The sequence below is a fragment of the Caenorhabditis remanei genome, chromosome IV (assembly GCF_010183535.1).
Source record: "Caenorhabditis remanei strain PX506 chromosome IV, whole genome shotgun sequence".
Taxonomy (NCBI): Eukaryota; Metazoa; Nematoda; class Chromadorea; order Rhabditida; family Rhabditidae; genus Caenorhabditis; species Caenorhabditis remanei.
Window position 1 is genome coordinate 7,273,863 of NC_071331.1, and position 18,597 is coordinate 7,292,459.

The 18,597-nt window shown below is 35.5% G+C and overlaps 2 protein-coding genes across 2 annotated transcripts; both read right to left on the bottom strand.

The window, feature by feature from the left end:
* Positions 1-2,596: 2,596 nt before the first annotated feature.
* GCK72_012692 (uncharacterized protein) lies at positions 2,597-3,028 on the bottom strand (the record flags this gene model as incomplete). Its single annotated transcript, XM_053729323.1, has 2 exons — positions 2,597-2,749; positions 2,792-3,028. The coding sequence occupies 2 exons, from the start codon at positions 3,026-3,028 to the stop codon at positions 2,597-2,599; spliced, it is 390 nt and encodes a 129-aa protein (XP_053584095.1).
* Positions 3,029-10,729: 7,701 nt separating this feature from the next.
* Positions 10,730-13,651, bottom strand: GCK72_012693 (uncharacterized protein; the record flags this gene model as incomplete). Its single annotated transcript, XM_053729324.1, has 6 exons — positions 10,730-11,089; positions 11,137-11,278; positions 11,335-11,548; positions 11,596-11,683; positions 12,890-13,150; positions 13,568-13,651. 6 exons carry the CDS (start codon positions 13,649-13,651, stop codon positions 10,730-10,732), a joined length of 1,149 nt encoding a protein of 382 aa, XP_053584096.1.
* Between the last annotated feature and the right edge of the window lie 4,946 nt (positions 13,652-18,597).

The window sequence follows — 18,597 nt, forward strand, 5'->3', positions numbered from 1 at the left end:
TTAGTGCAGGTGGAATAATGCGGAAAAATTATTATTGTTTTAAGCCCTGACAATGTAATCTGACTGGATTTACAGTTCTAATTGGCCAATAAGTTTTTGACATAAATTTGAGTTCATTAATCTCTGAACAAGGCGAACAAATAGCAAAAAGTTTTTTTGAGAACTCCTACCGGAGAAACATTTCTTTGCCAACACCGCCTATTCATGAAGTATTTGAAACAGGAAACTAATTTCTCATGAATTAGTTCTAAAAGCTAGCTGCCTGAAAAATAGTGGAAATCGAGACTGGAGTCTGACAATTATAGTTTTCTCGAAAACTAAGAAAAAATAGAAGAAAAATAGTCTAGACAAAGAAAAACTCCACCGTTCTTGACAGCGAAAACTGGCAGATAAGAGATGGATTACACAAGAATTATGAAACCGTATTAGAAAAACAGGCGATAGCTCGAAATTTGAGAATGAAAGGATGAGTTACATAGCTAATAAGGAAGATGTCTAACCGCTGAATGAACAAGACTTAGCGATCCTAAAAACCCTAAAAGAATTTCAAAACATCAGGAAACGGGACAAATTCAAGCTTTTGAGGAGTCAGCTAACCATGCGTGGCGTCTAGTCACAAGATCAACAGCGAGCGTCATAAAGATAGCACGTCCCCCAAAATTAGTACTTTTCGACGTGGAACTTTTTAATTAGAAATTGTTCGTAGAAAACTGGATTTTTCAATCTTCAGATTTTTCCCGTTCAAATCAACGCGATCTTGGGATTGACTTGAACAGAAAGAATCTGAAAGATATGAAAACTGAGAAGAGGATGCAAAAAGAATAATGTACAGTGGCGAACAGTAGTGAGTAGCCCTCCATATTTTTATGGATATCTCTGCTGAAACGAGTCTGTTTGGCATGAATGTTTTTTGGCAGATAGCTGAAATATCCGGTACAATCATACTTAAGTTTTTCGTTTAAAGTTATTGGTCGGTTTCTTCGGGATGTGGTGTTTGCTTTCACTAGTCTTATGAAATATTTTGTATCTACGGTCTATTAAATTAAAATTTACTGTTGCGGAGTATTCACTGATGACCACGTGCTGACGAGATGTACTCCGCTGGTAAACTTTATTCAAAAAACAAATAATCTGACAATCGAACTCCGTTTGATCGCGCGAATGTAAAAAGTCAAAAGTTCAGAGCGTATGATCACAAGCTGGGAAGAATGAGCAATTTCAGAAATATCAGAGCCAAGTAAGTATAACTCGTAAACAACAATTAAAGGCTTAGAGTACCTATTTGGAGATACACATTACGCATTCAGACTAGAAATTGTGGTCAGAAGACCTCTATTCGTCACAACTGAGTTTTTTGAAAAAAAAAAGGGAGATTGGAAAACAATTTTGAAAGGTTAAATGAAATGAAAAAAGCAAATTGATTTGATTATTTTTAACACTGTTTCAGGTTATTGGTCATAAAAGTGGTTTTCAGAGGAGTTTTCTCATACAATCATTCAGAATTAAAACTAATAGACAATTATCTAATTTTCAAATTTATTCGCTGTTCCACACTTTGAAAAAACAAAGTCACGAAATGTCTGCGCGTTTGTCAGCATCTAATAGAATTGATTGAGTAACAAAAACGAAAACAAGTGGGTGAAACTGTAGTTATATCATTCAAGCTTAAAGTACATTAATATAATTTAAACGTAGACAACAGCTAATTATGTGATTACAAACACGACCTTTCAAGAACTGAACAGAAACAGTATCGATTCAATTGACTTTACTGACAGTTAGACATGAAAGTGTTAACCGGAAGTTCCGTTCAACTACAGAACTTAAACAAAGGCACAGAAGCATTTTGTTTGAAACTGAAAAAAAAAACAATTACTGTAGCTATATCCTGGTTTAACCAGTTGTTCGAATTAGGAAAACACAAGACTATCGAGAAGGAAATGTTTGCTGTTCCATGCTTTCTTAAACTTGACATCATTTACACAGAAACATTCTGCGGTCAATATTGAATCTTCATGCATATTTGAAAATTTTTAGAAACAGCTACTGTACTTTGATCTCATTCACAATTGATAACCAACCAGGAAGTATGTTGAATAGAAACTAGATCTTTGAGTATAAAATATCAGTTATTAAGGCATGTTGATTAGGTAGTACACTTTCTGTTGTTGTCTGGAGGTTCGTATGAGATAATTGCGATGATCTTTTGTTTTCAAGACGAGGCTAACAAACATGATAATTTTAACAAGGAAGCGATTCGCGATATCAGAGATCTTTTGGAAAACGTGAGGTTTGTATAGAAAAGACAGAATATGCAAGGTATTAAGTTTGAAAAGGAAATGTTGATAAAACCGACTTTGAATCATTGAATCAGTAAATTCTGAAAACATAAAAGATGTTTCCAGATGAATACCAGTGAATGAGAGTTACAATGAAGCACTTTGTTTAGACCTCAATTGATGAAAATATTTTGAAAAATAACAAATGATATCAACTTTACCGTTTTGAAAATATGCAAAGAAGAAGGATCACTTCTGAAAATTAATAGTCCTAAAAAAATACTTTATGTGAAAAACTTTAAAAACACTGAGAGATTCTACAGTGATTTTGAAATAGAAATCGTATGTGAACGCGAGAAATGAAAAAAACCGTATCTCTTCGTTATTAGACACTTTCGCGGAAGTTTTAGAAACTTTCTGAAGGCGCTTTGCTTTTTCACCTGCAAACATTGCGCCTTGAACAACTCCTTCTGAACCTTATCAAAAATTTGCGAGTGTACAAATTTATTCACTTTCATCCAAACTCTGCCAACACAGAAAAAGATTGTAACCATCGACCCGACAATGATTGTACCAAACGAGATTCCCATCACAAGACCACTCTGATTCCATTCAGTCAACCCAGTTTCCATGTTTTGGATCTCGTAGACAGCGGCAACATAGGTGGTGTTAACGAATGCAATTCCGAAATCTTCCTCGAGTGGCTTCTCGATTATCTCATAGAGTGCTGCTTTGGAGTATTCTGACATGAAATAGTCGTGATCAGGTGGTGAAGACTAGAGTAGAGTTAACGAGCCCATGTTATTTTTTAACTGGCCGACGCAATGTGCTTCGGTCACGATCGTTGCACACAAAAGAGCCCAATTAAACAAACCATCCTTTCAGTTTCAGGATAGAATTTGTGGGCTTGTTGAAAAAGTGTTTTTCAGTTTTGACAATAAAAGCGTAGAATCTAAAAGTGTCAGTAAGAATGTACTATGCACAGAAGCTTCTCTATTTCAAGAATAGCATTTATATCAGCGTTTCAAAAAGACTATAATATACAGGATCTTATTTTGATACCTATTTCTATTGAAATTTCAGTTTCTATTGACAAATAAGTTCTTGACACAAATCTGAGTTTAGTGTTCACAAATCTAAATAAGATCAAATAAAGCGAAAAACTATTTTTTTAACTAGTGTTTTTTTCTACCTTGTGTAGGGGACAATCTCGAATGAATGTTGCGTTATCAACAGCACTTATTAATAAAGTATTTGAAACAGGTAACGAATTTCTCATGAATTAGTTCTGAAAGCTGTCTGAGAAATAGTGGAAATCAGGTCTGGAGTCAGTGGAGTCAGACAATTATACTTTTGTCAAAAAATGAAAAACAATGAAAGAGGAAGTGTCTAGACAAAGAAAATTGCACCGTTCTCGAAAACGAATAACTCGCAGGTATGAGACGGGCTACTCAAGAATCAGGAAACCGTATTTGAAAAACAGGAGATTGAAATTTGAACATAAAACGGAGGAGTCAACTAACCAAGGGCGGCGTCTAATCACAAGATCTACTGTGAGCGCCATAAAGAACACACCCTAAAATTTGACGTTTTGAAAAATGTTGAAAAGTTATCAAAAATCGGGGAGTCCAGTTTGATTCAGCGACCCTAAAATCCCCAATACTTCCACGAGGCAGGAATTTGATGTGGTTAAATTGTAAACTTTGTATTGACTAGAACAAAAACAATCTGAAATATATGGCACTGCAGAATCAGGAATTTTCAATTTTTAATTTGTAAAACATAGGCAACAAATGCAACTAAAAGGAGATTAACGAAACAAGAAAAAATGATTCGATTACTTTTGACACTGTTTCAGGTTATCAAGATTATTTCTACAGTTTTGAAGTAGCATCGTTAGCAGAAGTGGAACATCATATATATGTAGACGTAGATTTCAGTCAAAGTTTTCAAATGCAATCATTCAGAACTAAAACTACCAGACAATTATCTAAATTTCAAAAATACTCCGCTGTTTCACAATTGTGTAAACCGAGACGGCTATGGTGGATGTGGTTGATATGATAGAAAATTTTCATTTGTAGAGTTTCAGTATTTCTAACAGATCGTGTCTCTTTGAGTACTAATTTGCTCTGAAGGGCTCAAATCTACCAGTTTCATTGGCTAAGTACTTCAGTTCTAAATTGATTTATTTACAGAAATTTTAAAACAGAATTTTCATAATCGACTGAAATCTCAAACTTAACGCAAAAGACTGTCTAGACCACGGAATTACAGAGTTCCTCATAATAAATTACATAGATAGAATAAAGAGATCTTCAGATTATCCAGAGATCCGTTGACTGGGGAATATGCGTTCAGAATAAAAAGGAATTATATATGACTTTGTGGGATAACTAGCAATAGCAATGGTAGGAAAACTTCAACATTACAATTAAAATTTCAGTTTTGTGAAGAAGCTTTGAAACAGGAAACATAATCAGAAATGAAATTAGAAAGAAGAACTTACAAGGGGAAAAATGGCTTATCGAAACGGAAGTTTGAGAAGATAGAACATGACTCTATGTGTTCACGAGGATGTATTTCAAATTGTGGTCTACACGTTTTTGAATCCTACATTTTCATAAGATTCAATACTTCAAGTGTCATTGAAATTATTTTGACAATTATATCAACAAATGTTACTATTAATTTTCTGTGAACTTGGAACAGATTTCGTGGTGTGTGTTTGTTACAAAAAAAAGAATTATCAAATAGGATTTTCAGTAAGAAGCTACGCAAATAGTAGGATAGCATTCTAATGTTTTCTCACTCAACATTTTTGAAACTGTTTTACAAATTGCATATGTATTCAGGGAATTTCATCAGATCTAATCACATTTCATTCCAATGTTTATAATTTCAAAATATCAATCCAACAAAAATATTCACAAAAATACTCGAATTGTAGTCGAAGTTTGTTGTAGGCGCCAGTTAAGATTGAGATATATTTATTCAGTATTGGAATCACGATTTTCGGTGAACAAACTGAAATTAAAAGTGTCTAGTCAGAGACAAGTCACAGCAGTGTTCCAGAAATGAGAAATTAGACGGTGAGGAGCCCAGAAATCAGTTTGAGAGAAACCGGACAGCTATTATATCTAAATAACTTGTTTATATGTTTCAACTAGTGGAGAATAGGGATGTTCTGAAATTGAAATTGTTTTTTGCACGTAACCAACTAGTAAGTTTACGTTTTCTTTTAATCTTTTTTCCTGTTTACGAAAGACTTGAGATATAATGATGAACTGATCTACATTAATGTATCCATACTCCCTAAAAAGATCTCAAGAAGAATCATCGCTTTCTGAAAGTGGAACTTATCAAATGAAAACTGCTTATCGTTTGTTCTCATGATCAAACGAAAAATGATAATGTTGCTTAGGAAGACAATACTTATAGCAAAGATATATTTCTGAAAAAAAAACTATGAATCGAAAATTCAGAAGAAAAAAAGTGAAGATATGAAAATAGTTTTGTTAGCCGAATCAGAATAACGAAATTTGCTCAGAAATGACTAGTGAAATATGACACAAACAAAGGCTGTTGTGGAGGTAAAACTGTAGGAACAATTTAAACGTAGAAAAAAAATCTCAACAGAAAATCTCAACTTCAATTCCCCGGAAGCTCTCAACAATTGAATTTAAACGAAGACACCAAAGGAATTTGTATGAAACTGTGACTAAGCTACACTTATTTCAGTTAAATACCGGTTTAACCAGTGGTTCAAACTCGGAAAAAACAAGACAAGAACCTATTTATCGAGAACAAAACTTTTTCTGTTCCATGCATTCTTTGAAAAATTTTAGAAACATCTACTGTACTTTGATTTCATTTACTATTGAAAACCAACTAGGAAGTATGTTGAATAGAAACTAGATTTCTGAATTTAGAAGTACCAATTATCAAGTCGTGGTGATTAGGTAGTACACTTTCTGTTGTTGTCTGGAGGTTCGTATGAGATAATTGCAATGCTCTTTTGTTTTTAACACGAGGATAACAAACGTGGTAGTTTCAGTCAGAAAGTGATTCACGAGATTAGAGATCTCTTGGAAAACGTGAGGTTCGTAGTTACACATGAGAACGAATCATGATTGAATGAAGTTTGAAAAGCAAACTTGTTGAATCAGTAAATTCTGATTACATGGAAGATGTCTCAGGATAAGATCAATAAATGTGCGTTACACTGAAGTTGTTTCATTTTAATATCAATTGATGGAAGCATTTCAAAAATGATATTTGTTATCAACTTTACTGTTTTGTAAACATGTAAAGATCAAAGATCACTTCTGAAAATTAATGGGCTTGATAATATCATTCTCATGTATCTTTACTATTAACAATCGCAAAGGGCTGTATGTATTCTGAAAATGACGCCTTCTGAACCAGAAACACTGATAAAGCAAATATGTAGGAATCGACAGCGGAAAAAGGGGGAGAGACGGGCGGCAAAGCGTCGTCTCCCCTTTCCTCACCGCTGCCTTAAAATTCTTAAAATTATTCAAAATAGTTAATTAAAAACTTTTAATACTTTGAGAATTTCATGGAGAAGGCATGCGTGGAGGACCGCGAGTGCAGTCTGTCCCATGTTCCTTCAACTCCTGAACCTAATTAGTTAATTTAAAATTTAGAATAATTTTAAGAATTTTAAGGAGAAGGCATGCGTGCACTCTATTTCAACCATTTCATATTTGTTAATCCCCTCATTGATAAATTTTCATATTTTTCATAATTTCTCATTAACAAATTGAACCTATACCATAAGTTACACGGAAACATTGAAACTGTAACTCGTACATATTAATTTTTGCTCATGAAATCCGGAGACACCCTGTCGGACAACACTTGGAGCATTATGATCACTCTACATTAACGAAGCTTTCTGTTCAACAGTTCCTACAAATGTTTCCACTTTTTTCGAGAACTTTTATACGGTACTGTTTTATTACTCCACGTGCAGAACTACTTTTGTTGCGCTTCGGAATACTTTAAATGTTGCAGAAACAGAAAGGAACTCATTTCAATTTATTGGAACTTGTGTGAACTATTGATATTTTTGACACCAGGAAGTAAATTTAAATGTATCAATTATTAAGACATGATGATTGGGTAGTACAATTTCTGTTGTTGTTTAGAAGCTCGTATGAGCTAATTGCTATGTTCTCTTGTTTTTGACTCAAGGAGAATAAATGGGATAATTTTGTCAGAAAGTGATTCTCGATATCAGAGATTTCTTGGCAAAGGTGACGTACACAACTGGAGGAATACACGACCAAACAACTGTTCGGATGAAACGTCTAGTTGAAACAGTGTCTTATCGAAAAACCGTCACTTTTTTCATTGATGAGTGCTGGTAGACTATGACCAAATCAACGTTTTGAAAATGTTCTAAAAAAAGTTTCAGAACTACCCGAAACTGTTTCTAACTTTCGGTTTTTCATATTGCTTGATAACCCAAAAACGACTTCCGTTTCAACCAACCAGAATAAAGGTGATGACCATCAATGTGTGATTAGTATACCGATATAATTACTTCTTGGTGGTTTCCTAACATAAGAAACTTGTGTGTTTCAGCGAGATGTTTTACGAGAATATGGTTTTGCTAAAGATTGATATTATTACAATTTCATTTTTGATGCGAATAATCTCCAGCGGGAATTAGTTATACGACACCAAAAACATGGTAAATAAATGTTTTCATCATAACTTTACTATTAACAAACACCAGATTCTGTATGTTTGTCTGTGGTTCGCCGATCCTACCGCCCTCCCTACTGAACCGATTTTCTTCGAACTTGGACCAAAAAATCAGAAATTTTCCCCTCGCAATGCCCGTCTTTTTCTTTCTCCAAAATTCTCAAAATTACGTTTTCTGAGCCAGAAAAACTGATAAAGCATAGGGGAATGAAAAACGGAAAAAGTTGCGTGAAACTGTCGGCCTCAACTTCGTCATTTCTTTCCTTTCTCCGGCATGCATTTTCTGTCGGCCGCGTGGTTGTGGACGGCGTGTCGCCGCGTCCGATCTGGCAAGTTATGCAACGTTGACTACAGTTAGTTTTTAGTTCGATCCCGGGGCGAGAAAAGATTTTTTGGTTTTTTTTGTTGATAGATTCGAAAAAGTGATGTATCCGAACGTGCCGTTTGTTTCCAACGAAATCAACGTCACAAATAAACGAATCGGTTTCTAACAAGAAACGACGTGAAAGATGTTTTGTTATCAACAGATTAAGAAAAAATCGAGGATTAAAAACGTTTCCTTTCCTTCCAGATTGATCGGTAACACAATTAGATACGGGCAGTTTTCAGGACACAGGTGATGGATCTATTGTTGATCCAAATGGGCCCACATTCCTTCAAAGTTGGACAAAAAAATCAGAAATTTTCAAACTTTTCTCGCGATACCCGTCTTACTTTTCTTCCAAACTCCCAAAGTGACGTCTTCTGAGCCAGAAACACTGATAAAGCAAAGGGGAATGGACAGCGTAGACCGACAAGTCCCAATTACGGACGAGCGACGACTGAGCGCAGGCGTGCGAGTGGCGAACGGACGCGGCTAAACGACCGCCAGCGGGCTAACGACGGCCTATTACCAGCCCTTAAAATCATTCGGAAGTTGACACGCCAAGAAGCTCTTCGCGTTCAGGAAAGATCCGGCAAGATCTGGCAAGTTAGCCAATGTTGACTGTAGTTAGTTTGTTCGAACCCATTTGAGGACGTGAAAAAAGTTCTCTCCCCCAGATTTAGAAAAAGAAAAAGAGTAATGAATCGAAATCGTTCCAGAAAAGCAGAGATTCTTAGACTTCGATAGTCTCAACCGTTTGAGAAGTGCCGTAGGCGCTGTAACACCCAGAAGGATGGTGTAGAAAAGGAGGTTTAGTCGCCGTTAGGCGACGTGAACCGACTGGTAACTTTAATCCACGATCCCAGTTTCACGTTCAGTTCGAATTTTGAAATCAAAGACAAATATTGAACTTCATAATGTGTGGCACGTTTCATATTGCCAATTTTTCATGATTTTTCGATTAAAACTATTATAGAATTGCGAAGAAAACTATTATATTTGTCTGGTCAGAACTGATAGTGCATACCTATTAAAAATGTTCAAAAATGTGGAACGTAATATTACTGTTTCAAAATGTTATTTTCCGTTTGGCATTATCATCCTATTACAATTATTTTCACTTTTTCTGTAGCTCTCATCATTAAGTTGTTGAAATAAAACAATTTTTATACAGTAGTTTGGTTTGTGAACAATCTGATAGCAAAGTTGACAGTGAAGTATAGACAGTGAAATGGTAAATAATAGAAACAAGTAATACTGTTTCAGAGAAGTTTCGATAAACCAAGTGGGTTCGATGATATCATTAACGAAAGTATTGGTAGTTCATTTTATTATAGCAATAACTTCATTTCGCATCAACTGTGAACTGGCCAGAACATCCTAAGGATTCTAAATACTTTATCAATAAAATACAAAGTAAAAAATAGAGAGCGGGGAACGGGAAATTTTGTTGTAATCACGATCTATTGGCATAAACGTTAGCCTCTAATGTGCATTGCATTATACATTAAGTGGAACAGAAAAACAGATCTTATTCTCGACCAAATATCGACTGGCCGAGAGAAAACATGCTACCAGTGTTGGTCGAATCCTGGTTGTCAGATTAGTACCAAAAAGCCAAATGTCTATAAAGTCATGTTTTCAGTTGATATTCTAAAAAAAAACCGCGATTTTTGAAGACCTAGCTCTCGACTGATCCTGTTTTCTTTTTAAGGAAGAAAACACATTGAAACTTAGAAACAAAGCGTGGACTACTAATTTTTCAATTCGCGAACTGCATAATCAGTAGTGTTTGAAACAGCAATTGAATGAATGCTGTTCGGAAAATCATAAAACGAACCTATTTTTCCGCTAATAAGTCGAACATAAACGGGAGTGAAACAGTAAAAAACTCGGGAAAAACCGTTATACACAATGTGCTGTGAACAATTATTTTTTCCATCATACTTTTGAAGACCTTGAACATAAATTACATCTTTTTTTAAATTTTATTTTTCTACCTGGAATTATGGCCAAAGCAAAAATGATCTTAACTGTAAAAACTGAAACATAAACACAGTATCATAAAATGTTTTGATTCACATGAACCTTTCTCAGATCTTGTCAGGATTCAAGGAAGCTATTATAGTTCCATCGAATAAAAGTCCAAGTCAATCCGACAACTATCACCTTGAATGAAAACAGAAGAATAATTAAAAGTATTTTTTTAATACTGCTTCGTATTTTCATTTTATGCAATTAAAATTTTACAATACATTTCAGTGTTGGACCATCGTTTTTGGTTGGGCGTTGTTTTCATTGTGAGCTTTGCGAAAAACGATCATTCACCAATTTAATGAAACAGAATATCTCAAGTGCTCATTTCCAAATTCGAAATCTGATTAGTCTTCGGGTGGTTTGTGAACATATTCAAGAACCCTTGCCGGTAGACTGAAATTATCATGATTACAGCGAAGGGGTCCAAAACTGGATAAATAGAGATCAAGATAGAGGTGAGACTCATGCATGCATCATTCTTAAGATGGAAAATCGGGAGGATCATGACGATTATAATAGGGAGGTAGATCAAAACCAATGGAATAATCATCTGGGACATTAGGGCACGGAACAGTTGCTGTTGGACTGCTTCGTAGACTTTCGAGTGGGTGACACGCTGCATTTTGAAGTGGATGAAACAGAAACAGAGGACGATGATGGCGAAGGAAAGACCCTGGAAAATTGAAGGTGTGGGGGATAAGTCTTGGTTCTACTGGGTACCATAATAGAGGCAAAATTGATGATCATGAAGATAACTGGCCAGTTCAAAACCTTGTTCTTGAACTCATCTTCGACTTCGTAACTAGCTGCGACATAGAAGACGTCGGACATGTTTAGACCAAAACTTGATGCCATTAGAGGTCTGAAACGTTCTACTCAAAATTTTCCGTTTTCAGAAGGATTTTAGGATTCCCTAACCTCAAAATCTCATCGACTTGTGGGTTCTCCTGAGCTATGAAAAAGATGCAAAGACCCCAATTGATCCCGAATACTCCAACCAGTGCGTACCAGAAGAACAGCCATCTCCCCTTGAAGTAGATCAAAAACTTCCGACGGCTTATTGAAAAACATCTGTAAATGAATTGAACGGCGATGAGCACCAAGGCTTGACTGTAGCTGGTTCCGTAGACGGCTGAAAGCACTTAAAGTATATTGAGTCTGTTTACGAGGGGTGCCTACATAGAAGTACTCTCATGAATCCACGTGGTACTTCCAAGTAATTGGTCGATGTGAACACAAACAGCACGTATTTCTCCGTGGAGATTATCTGAAATTAGAGAAAAATTAAAATGCTATGATGACGTAGATGTAATTTTCGTATTTTGAGAAGATGCATTGCATATGAGAACGCATGAGCGTTGAAGTGAACTTTTTGAAACAGAGTTTTTGGGTGGAAACGCGCACCATCGCACTACAGTGGGCACTGTGCCAATAAGTTTCGATGAGTGCCAAATTCAAATTTCACGGTTTTTTGTCGTAATTTTCAATACATACCGCGACGCGCACGCACTCGGAAAAAATTTCAAAAATTAAATGTTTCATGATTTCAATTTGTACAGCTATGTCTATTTTCAATCCAGTTCTGTGTTCTGTTCGTTTTTTAGTACTGAAGTAATGTTTTTATTATCTGCATTTAAATGTCTAGACTGTTTGTGATCTGATTAGGGAATTGCACGAAGAACTGAACTGAGAAACCGAGAAACAGGAGGTGGAACTTCTGAAACAGATTATTGTATGAGATTCAAAAATTTGATTAACGTGATCCGATTGAACAATCATTACAGTTTGAAAAATACAACATTCAATTGAAACAGACAATTTTTTCGTGACAAAGATAATTTCGAAAACAGAAAGTTGGTCAGTGATGAAGTACGAAAACTCAGTGGGAGGTAAGGAAAAACCAAAACAATGTTTCAGCAAACTTTGAAATACAGTAGGCTAGTGTCCGCAAAGTTAGTAGAACTATGTTTTTGAATGAATCCCCGAAAGATTGATAAATTGAAAAAGAAAACAGTTTCCGTAGTTTAAAGAAATGAAACTGATACGCAATTTGAACCTCGACCGCGTTATCATGATTAGGAGTTCTTTTTAAATCCTGCTTTCGTAACAATTTTTTACTAGTTTATACATAACAATTACATTTTTATACCGTTTTGTGCACAGAGGAAGTAGCGTCATTTTCAATGATCCTTTAATAAAACGATCCAGTCGTGTGAGCGTTTTCGTGTTTTTTTTCAGTTATTGTATTAAATAAATTGAAAAGTCAGAAAGTGTAATGTAAGAAATGCGAATTTATCAAGTTTTCAGAAAATATACCGTAAAAGTAAAGTTCATGAAATATATGTTATGAAATTTCTGTTGTGAAATTCGTTGTTATGAAATTCGTTTCAATCTATTTTCAAACATTCACTTATTTAGCATGTACTTATTCACACATCCATGACCAAACTGTCTTATAAATCCCCTGACTCACTGGTTGAAGGAACGCGTGAATGACGGCAAAGATCAAGCTGTTGACCGAAAATGACATCATGAGGTAGACATAATTCCCGAAATGTTTGGGTGACGCAGTCTTGATGAGATTCAGAAGGACACCGTTGATGAATGTAGACAAGACGAATGTGATGAAGTCGAAGATGCGAGTGACTTCAAGCCACATGGTCATGTTGGAGATTCTTTCGGTGGTCGGGAGGATTTCTTTCATTTTGGGGAATCTGGAGAATTCTGGAGGATTCTGGAGATAGAATCGAATAATTTCAACGGATTCGAAAGATTATAGAGAGCAGTAGAATCCGAAAGTTAAAGAATTCAGGAAAACTTTTAAGAATCAAAAATAAATTATACGGTAGAGAGAAATGTATTAAGCTGGGAAGCCATTCGTTTTGAATTAACAACTCTCGAAAACAGTATACAAATAATTTTGCCCAGACAGTTCTGAACATCTCAGAGAGCACGGAACAGCGAATGTGCCAGACTTAAAATCGTATAGTGAGAACTAAGAAAGCTGTCTACCGCCTTCTTATCACATGTCTGAAACTTACTCCTGGGGATTCTTGACGTGAGCGTACAAATAAGAAGTAAAATTTATTTTATATCGAAAACAAAAGTATTATGATAATTTTCATGGAATTATAATTGCCAAGGGAGTCACTTGATAGCGAGGCATACATATCTCGTTGATGAAGGAGTACTCACAGCAGATACTACATGATGGGTTGGGCTCGAAGTTGAACATTCGGAAGCCGAGTCTGAAATTTCGGGAAATTTTTTGAGTATTGTTTCAGAAAACAGATAAATAAAAACGAGATTTGTTTTGAGTTAATTTATAGCTCTTTAAAATTTTTTGCTCTAAAAATTAAGAGAAAGGTAGAATAATTTGCATCAAATATCAAAATACCTAAGAATCCGAACGGAATTATAAACTGAAAACCATACTTGTCAAATGACGGGCCGGCCCGCCGGCCCGGCCCGGCCCGGCCCGTAAAAAGCCCGGCCCGGGCCTGGAAATCTTCGGCCCGGGCCGGGCCGGGCCGGCCCGTCAGGCCCGTCTTGTCAGGGATATGAAATTTTTGAGAAAAATATTCAATTTTTTTTTTCAATTTTCAATTTTTCAGGCGGAAAAATTGACAAAAAGACACTCATATTATTCTATGAGAAAAGTCTGAGTTCATCTCAGTACACCTTAATCAAATTTGAAAAAAAAATTTGAAAAAAAATTGAAAAAAAAAATTGCCTCCAAAAAGACGGGCCTGACGGGCCGGCCCGGGCCTGAAAAGCTTCGGCCCGGGCCGGGCCGGGCCTGACGTTTTGAAAAAAAAGCCCGGCCCGGCCCGGCCCGGCCCTTGACAAGTATGCTGAAAACGAGTCAAAATTTTATTAAAAACTGAAACAGCAAACAAAACTTCACTCATGACAACTTTCAAACACTATTTCATCAAAGAGAAAAATAATGAGTTGATCCAACAAGAATCGAATCAGTTTCTTTAGAAAAAAACCTGAATATGTGACACCCTTTCAAAACAGAAATTGTAATTTTCTAAACATTGAGAACGGTTTCAAGATATTCACTAAAACAGTTGTTTTCTCTTTGGTCATTCTTCTCACAACTATAATTATTGTTAGCACAAGAGTACATTGTTAGTACGCTCATAAAATTTTTTAATCTCCGGAAGTGGAAAGATCGGCTCTGTTTTGGAATCGGGTGCCGGCCATCAAAAATCGGGTGCCCAAAAAAAATCGGGTGCCGGTCAAAAAAATCGGGTGCCCAAAAAATCGGGTGCCCAAAAATCGGGTGCCCAAAACATCGGGTGCCTAAAAATCGGGTGCCCAAAAAATCGGGTGCCCAGAAATCGGGTGCCCGACTTTTTTATCAAAGATTTTCTATTTTTTCGTTTTTTTTTTGGTTTTTGTTCTCTGAGATGAAGTTATATTAACATACGTGTTTATTGAGAAAAATCAGAATAACAAGTCAACATCAAATAGATTTTTACTGTTCTTCTTCTTCTGTGGGCGGCTCGGAAACGACGACGTCATTGACATGATGTCACCAGAGATAACAAGATATTCTGCGAGCAGATAAGGAATATGATGCTCAAACACCTTGGTGTAATAGTCATTAATTGTAATCTAAAATACAAAATTGGAACGGGAAAAGAAGCAGATGTTACCTCGTAGAAGTTCTCGCGAATGGTAATAGACATTTTGAAAGCAACATTCTTCTCCAGAAATAAGTATCTTCGTTCTTCATAGTCGAACCATTTTTTGCCGAAATCATCCACAGTACCCCTCAAATGGCTAATTCTTGATAAAGCTTCATCCAGCACTCCAGAACGTTTCTAAATCCAAAAATTGGTTTATCTTCTAGCCGGAATAAACTCACGCTCGTCTCCCATTCTAAATTTCTTATCAGTTCGAAAAGCTCTCCTCTGGTTTGGGTTCCATCGTCAATCATGTTGAACAATTGCAACAGTGCTAACCGAATATGAAGATGGTTCCAGTGCTTTCGTAATTTCTTTTATACTCACATCTTCTCCTCGTCAGTGATACCGAATTGTTTACTGAAAAAATCTACCTTGAAGCTTTCTGTCGGCTTCTGGGCATAACAAAGTCTTTCTCGAGAATGCAATCTTATCAACGCATTGATGAATAATTACAATGATAATTTCCAATATAAAAACATTAACGATGAAAAACATACAAAAAAACCAAAAAAAAAACAAAAAAATAGAAAATCTTTGATAAAAAAGTCGGGCACCCGATTTCTGGGCACCCGATTTTTTGGGCACCCGATTTTTAGGCACCCGATTTTTTGGGCACCCGATTTTTTTGACCGGCACCCGATTTTTTTTGGGCACCCGATTTTTGATGGCCGGCACCCGATTCCAAAACAGAGCCGAAAGATCTACAACAGAGTTGCATGGAATTTCGACTTCCGACTTCCGGGCATTTTTTCCATTCCGACTTCCGGATAAGAAATTTTCACTTCCATGCAACTCTGATCTACAACCTCGCATCAATTCATTTTCTCTAAATTTTTTCATTTTTGGAGTATTAACAACTTTCCGTCAAAAAATTATCTTTAGGAAACAGTTGATTTATTATTCACTAATCCATCCATTAACATAAATTAAATCCTCTCTTTGTTCTTCGTCTTATGTTTTTAAGAAACGAGTAATACCGCCCAATCCAGCTTCCATCTCTTATATTATAAATTCACGGTCTGCTATCGGAGGGTGTTGAAGGCGCTTCTAATTTGTTCGGTGCGTCTTTAACACCCTCCGGCAACAGACCATGAATTTATAATATTTCAATTGTCTACGTAATTAAGTGTTCTCTAAATTTCATTCCAACGAGAGATTTCATAGTTAAAGTAATTTCCATCGATTATAAAGAGAATTATTCAATTGGAATATCAATGCTCTTAATTAAGGCCCATTACTGCTCTTCGAATTTCCTGAAATCACTGAAATAGCAGATTAGACTTCACTCATGACAACTTTCAAACACTACTTCACCAAAGAGAAAAACTATGAGAGCTAAGGAATAAAACAAAAGTTTCTTTTTTCCAAATTGTTTTTCTACCAAAAATTACAATATTTCATACTTTCTCGAAACGGCATATTTTCAAATTCAAATTTTGAGAACGGTTTCAAAATAGTCATGAAAACAGTTGTATTTTTTTTTTAATGTTAATTCCTCTCTGTGCGTAATTCTATGAAACTCTTGGATCCCTGAGTGTACGAATCGAAACAACTTTCAACGTTTGCATCAATTCATTTTCTCTAATTTTTTTCATTTTTGGAGTATTAACAACTTTCCGTCAAAAAAGGCTCTATTATTATCTTTAGGAAACAGTTTATTTATTATTCACTAATCCATCCATTAACATAAATTAAATCCTCTCTTTGTTCCTTGTCTTCTGTTTTTAAGAAACGAGTAATACCGCCCAATCCAGCTTCCATCTCTTTTATTATAAATTCACAGTCTGCTGCCGGAGGGTGTTAAAGGCGCATCTAATTTGTTCGATGCGTCTTTAACACCCTCCGGCAGCAGACTGTGAATTTATAATCTTTCTAGTGTCTACGTCCGCCTCCAACACCTCCAAGCCCATTCGATTAGACTTCACTCATGACAACTTTCAAACACTACTTCACCAAAGAGAAAAACTATGAGAGCTAAGGAATAAAACAAAAGTTTCTTTTTTCCAAATTGTTTTTCTACCAAAAATTACAATATTTCATACTTTCTCGAAACGGCATATTTTCAAATTCAAATTTTGAGAACGGTTTCAAAATTGTCATGAAAACAGTTATCTTTTTTAAATGTTAATTGTCCTCGGCATAACAGATACATTTAGAAAGTTCATACAATTTTTCAACCTCCAGAAGTCAAAGTCCTACACAATCTTCGAATTAATTTATTGTCTCCAACACACGCTATTCAGAGTATCAACAATCATCCGTCAAAAAGGATGCTGTTATTCTATTTAGGAAACAGTTGTCAAAAATAAACCGTTGTCATTAATTCATATTTACTTTGAGGAGACCAGTCCACCGTTCCATATCTTTTGTCGCTATGTCTAGGCAATTAACTGTGCTTTCAATTTCTTCCCAGTCAGAGCTGTAATTTGGACCAACGTTAAGAAAAGGAAATGACCCAGAGTACAGTTCGTGAACTGAACTCGAGTCAATATTTTCGAAATTCATGAAATCACTGAAACAGCAGATTAGACTTCACTTATGAAACTTTCAAACACTACTTCACCAAAGAGAAAAATTATGAGAGCTAAGGAATAATAATTTTCTTTTGTCCAATAGTTTTTCTGCCAAAAATCACAATATTTCATATTTTCTCGAAACGGCAAATTTTCAAATTCAAATTTTGAGAACGGTTTCAAAATTGTCATGAAAACAGTTATCTTTTTTAAATGTTAATTCTTCTCTGTGCGCGTAATTAAACCAAATCCGTTAGTGTTAGTAATTCTATTAAACTCTTGGATCCCTGTGTGTGGGAATCGAAACAACTTTCAATGTTTGCATCATTTCATTTTCTCTAATTTTTTCATTTTTGGAGTATTAACAACTTTCCATCAAAAAGTTTTTCTTATTCTATTAAGAATAGGAATACCGTTTCCACTAATCAATATTATGCTCGCAAGGTTAATATCGACGATAATTTTCCAAACTACTTCGCAACTGTAAACTTGTCAGATCACTGTAGTTCATCGTTTTCTGTTTTTGAAAAACTAGTAAAAGCGCTACTGTGATAAAATACAATTTCAGTTGGGCTGCTAAAACAACGTTTTTTGGCGAGAATCGCCTGTTTTATTTCCGACGATTTTTATTTCGTAAATATTGAGAAGAGTTTCAAGATATTCACTAAAACAGTTATTTTCTCATTAATAACTGTCATTAGCATAAAAGCACTTTATAGAGTTCGTACGCTCAAAAAGTTTTAAATCTCCCGAAGTCAAAGTCGATATCGATCTACAACCATGAATTCATTTTGTATACTCAGTTTTAACGATTTTCCGTCAAAAACGATGCTATTACTATATCAAAGCAATTAACTATTCTCTAAATTTCTTCCAAGCGAGAACTTTCATAATTATAAGTCATTTGCATCATCAAAAACTAACTAAAAAACGTGGTTGTCGTTAGAACAGTCCCTCTACCAAAAATC